At 35.9% G+C, this 4,770-nt stretch overlaps 1 protein-coding gene across 1 annotated transcript in view; it reads left to right on the plus strand.

The window, feature by feature from the left end:
* The window catches only part of GSR (glutathione-disulfide reductase), a 109,990-nt gene that overhangs the window by 70,896 nt on the left and 34,324 nt on the right, over positions 1–4,770 (plus strand). The window contains exons 2-3 of the mRNA XM_007942705.1: positions 4,040–4,128; positions 4,576–4,645. Coding sequence (XP_007940896.1) covers positions 4,040–4,128; positions 4,576–4,645 — 159 coding nt within the window. The remainder of the gene's footprint in view (positions 1–4,039; positions 4,129–4,575; positions 4,646–4,770) is intronic.

Here is a 4,770-nt window from a genome sequence, read left to right on the forward strand (position 1 = left end):
AAAATAAAAAAATAAAAAAAAAAAAGAAGTGTCAAGATTGTTGTGGGATTTATGTTTGTTTTATTAGTGGTAGTTTATGTTTTTAAACACAAGGGTATTTTTCCCAGGGCTTCAATGGTTTCAGTCTGATTTGACCCCCTGCTGAGAGTTTGCCTTTTCCACCCCAGATACACAGAATTGGAATCCACATTTTAACAAGATCTCCAGGTGATTCTTACGTATACATAATAGGGGATCTGTAAAGAATCACCTGGGGAGCTGGTGAAAATGTGGATTCTGATTCTGTATATCTGAGGTGGAAACACATTCTCAGGGAGTTGAACTGGAGTGAGCAAGTGTCATATTACTTTGGGTGTCTCATAGCCACTCTGAGATTGTTTTTCAAGTTGTTTGAATGACATTATCTGGGTTCAATGTAAATTATTGATAAAATTGTTTTGTACTTGGGTTCTAGTCCTCATCTTTGCTATTCCAGAAATTCAAATTTATTGGTTTTCTCAGGAGTGACCAGATAAACTAGTGAAATGATTACCTAACATCACAAAGAATTGTCTTATTTTTAAAAGTGATACATTGATATTATTAGAGTGAATGAGATTATATCTGGGCCTAGTAATTCAGACTGGTCATCAGCACAAGATAATTTTTTCTCCATAAGGAGTTCCAGCCAACAAACCAGATTATTAATGGAATCTTCTTAAGTATTTCCATTAAATTCTGTAGCCTCATGAATTCTCTGTATTGCTCTAGTGGTTGCTGGTGATATATGTTGTACAGATCACATTGAATGAACTTATTGTTTACCCACGACAAAGAGGAAGAATTAGCAACTCTTATTTCCCAAGCTGCTTTTTGATTATACTTGCAAATAATTTAGCTCTTTATTTGAATGTACTTTCAAAGCATGTTATAATCCCAAACTTACAACCTTTTGTAATTAAGATTACATTTTAGTTGGCAGCTTTCTATTATCATCTAAGCAAATACTGTAATATCATCAGTGGCACACACCTGAGTTTAATTTCAAAAAGATTTCCTGTAATCTGTTCTTTAGTGCAGATAGATTTTTTTCTGACTTAGAAAAATGTCTTTTTTTCTTTGGGGTATTTTCCTTAATTGTTTTTTTTCCTTTGGGTCCTAAATTTTGGAATCTATTCTATTTGAAGTCATGCAAATATATAAATTATATAAATTAATTATAACATGGTTTTATATTTAAACCTATTATGATAGGAACTTCAGTGTGAATTGGTGTTATCTTAGGACCTTATTATTCCAAAATACTATCTGGGTTAAATGAAAATCCTCATAACTGGACCAATAAGCAGCATCACAATAAATGGAAAAAAGGTTGAAGTTGTCAAAGATTTCCTATAGCTTGGTTCCACTATCAACACCAATGGAAGCAGCAGTCAAAATATCAAACGATATATTACACAGGGCAGATCTGCTGCACAAGACCTCTTTAAAGTGCTGAAGAGCAAGGATGTCTCTTTGAAGACTGAGGTGCACCTAACCCAAGCCATGGAATTTTCAGTCACCTCATATGCATGTGAGAGCTAGACAATGAATAAGGAAGACCAAAGAAGAGTTGATACTTTTGAGTTATGGTGTTGGCAAAGAATAATGAAAGTACCATGGAGTACCAAAAGAACTAACAAATCTGCCCTGGAAGAAGTGTAGCCAGAATGCTCCTTGGAAGTGAGAATGGCCAGACTTCATCTGACCTACTTTGATCATGTTGTCAGAAGGGACCATTCCTTGGAGAAGGATATCATGCTTGGTAAAATGAAGGGTCAATGAAAAAGAGAAAACCCTCAATGAGATGGAATGACACAGTGGCTACAACGATGGGCTCAGGTTTAGCAAGGATTGTGAAGCTGGCACAAAACCAGGCAGTGTTTTTTCTGTTGTACATGGGGTCACTATGAGTTGGAGCCAACTTGACGGCACCTTACAACAACAACATCTGGGTTAATATGGAATACCAAGAAACAAACTTACTACCATTGAGTCAATTCTGACTCATAGCAACCTCCATTGGGTTTCCAAGGCTGTAAATCTTTATGGAAATAAACTGCTTCACCTTTCTTCTATGGAGCAGCTGGCAGGTTTGAACCACTGACATTTTTTTTTTTTTAATTGTGATTTGGGTGAAAGTTTACAGAGCAAATTCACTTTCCATATAGCAGTTCATATACACTTTATCTCATGACATTGACTACAATTTACCCCAATGCAACAGCTCCCCTCCCACTTCCTCCTGATAGTTACCGCTTCCCTGTGTCCATCCCTCTATGGACTCCTGCCCTCTGAACTGTCTCCCTGTGCAATACAAGTGAACCACTGACTTTTTGGTTAGCAGCCAAATGCCTTAACCACTATACCACCAGAGCTCCTTAATATTGAATAGTTGCTTTAACTTGTAATATGTCTTCCCGTGTTGTTTCATTCCATTTTGATCACGTGTAGACATTTACTTACTTTGTATTTTTATAGGGCTCTACTGATGTCAAAGGAGCACTGGTGGCACAATGATTAAGCACTCAGCTGCTAACTGAAAGGTCAGCAAATCAAACCCACCACTGGCTCCTTGGAAGAAAAGACCTGCCGATCTGCTTCTATAAGGTTTGCAGCCTTGGAAACTGTTTAGGGCAGTTCTACTCAGTCACATAGGGTCACTATGAGTCAGGATCAACCTGACACACATACACACAAATGATTTCAAAGTGCTTTTACATTCTGAGGATCAGTGGTACTTGCCTCTTATTTTGGAGAAGAGAATGAAGCCTAAAACTAACTCATCCTTCTAGAAGGGTAGAGTGAAGAAGCAGTGAAAAAGGAACCAGAACAATGGGTCTGCTGGCCTCTACCACCTTGATTAGGTCTGAACCTAAAACTTCAATTCAGTTCATATAGAGCCATCCTTTCCAGAAGGTGTTTGATGCTGTAGTCTCACAAATAATGGAAATAGGATGTAAAAATATATATATATATATGATACCTCATAATGATACAATTAAAGTGATGTTTATTAAAATAGTGTAATTTATGTGTGGTATTGATAAATCACATGTTGATAAAACATGTGTTGTTTAAGATGAGGAATCTAGCAGAGTCATCCATTTACTCATCTTTAGGCATAAAGGGAGAAGATACAAAGGACTCTAAGGCTCATCAAAAGGAGAATCTAACGCTTGTCTGACCAAAAAAACCCCAGCAGTTTGTCATCTAGAGTTATGGATGCCAGTTTGAATTCAGTTTCTATCATGATTAGTCAGGTTAAAAAGCCTTTACAGATTATAGGCTATATTCCACAAGATATAACATTGAACCTTCGAGTTCCCGATATCTTAATTACATACATTCTTAACAAGAGCATGTTCAGAGTTACTGAGTAACTAAACCAAACTCACTGCCATCAAGATGATTCTGATTCATAGTGACTCTGTGTAACAAAATGGAACTTCCCCATAAAGTTTCCAAGGCTGTAAATCTTTATGGAAGCAGGCTGCCACATCTTTATCCCATGGAGCAGCTGGTGGCTTCAAACTGCCAAACTTTAATTTGCATCTGAGTACTTTAACCACTGCATCATCAGGGCTCTTCTGAGTTACTGGATACATAATAGGAATTCATTATTTTAAAATTTTTAGTCTTCAACTTTATCTAAAAGGTGTCTTCTTTACTGTAAAGTTACAGATGTAACTCTATTGTCTGGAACTGAATGGAAGAGGACAGAGCTTAAAGAAACTTAAAACATGAAAAAACAGGACCTAAGTTAAATAATAAATTTTAAAGGAAGGAATATGAGGGTTATTCTATTTTTATAGTGTTGAAAAACAAGTAATTTAACAGAAATAATTTTCCCTAGCATTGTAGAAGCCTCACTATAAATTCTGTCTGGTCATATTTATGAACTTTCTCTTTTTAAATATTTAGGTTTGTTTTTTATTTGCTAGTATATAGTTATTTCATTCATGATTTAGGTCTTCCCTTAAAACTCATATAGTACTGTTTTGCACTTTTTTTTTTACAGGTAATGTGGAACACAGCTGTCCACTCTGAATTTATCCATGATCACGTTGATTATGGTTTTCAAAGTTGTGACAGTAAATTCAATTGGAGGTGAGTGTTAAATGCTCAGAGAGTTTGATTTCCAAATGTAGATTTTTTTCTTTCATAACTTAGGGAGCCATTATTTTTTTTTTTTTTTTTTTGAGCCATCAGATTTTCAAAACATTTTTAGCAAATTCATTTATTTATTCAACAAATATTTATTGAGTAGCTGCCCTGTGATAAGCGCTATGCCAAAGCAGCTCCCTTTATCTTCTATGTAGAAAAAAGTTTATATACCATGAAAACCAATTGAACATTCTCCATGGGGTAGAATAGGGACTTCTACATATGGGAAAGCATATGAACACAAGGGAAGAGATGAATGTCCTCAGAGCCCTTCACCCATTGTTGACAGTCTGTGATTCTCTGCTAATGGGTATTCAAGCACAGATGCTTTAGTTATTGACTGAAAGAGGAAAATCTTATTTCTCATTAATGACTCAGGTTTCATTGCAGTGTTATAAAAGAAAAACGCGATGCCTATGTGAGCCGCCTGAACACCATCTATCAAAACAATCTAACCAAGGTTTGTAAGCTCAGTATTTTTTTCTAAATTGTGATTTGGGTGAAAGTTTACAGAGCAAATTCACTTTCCATACAGCAGTTCACATACACTTTGTCCCATGACATTGACTACAATTTATCCCAATG

This window comes from Orycteropus afer, unplaced genomic scaffold (assembly GCF_000298275.1).
Source record: "Orycteropus afer afer isolate SDZICR_OR568_19922 unplaced genomic scaffold, OryAfe1.0 scaffold00095, whole genome shotgun sequence".
NCBI lineage: Eukaryota > Metazoa > Chordata > Mammalia > Tubulidentata > Orycteropodidae > Orycteropus > Orycteropus afer.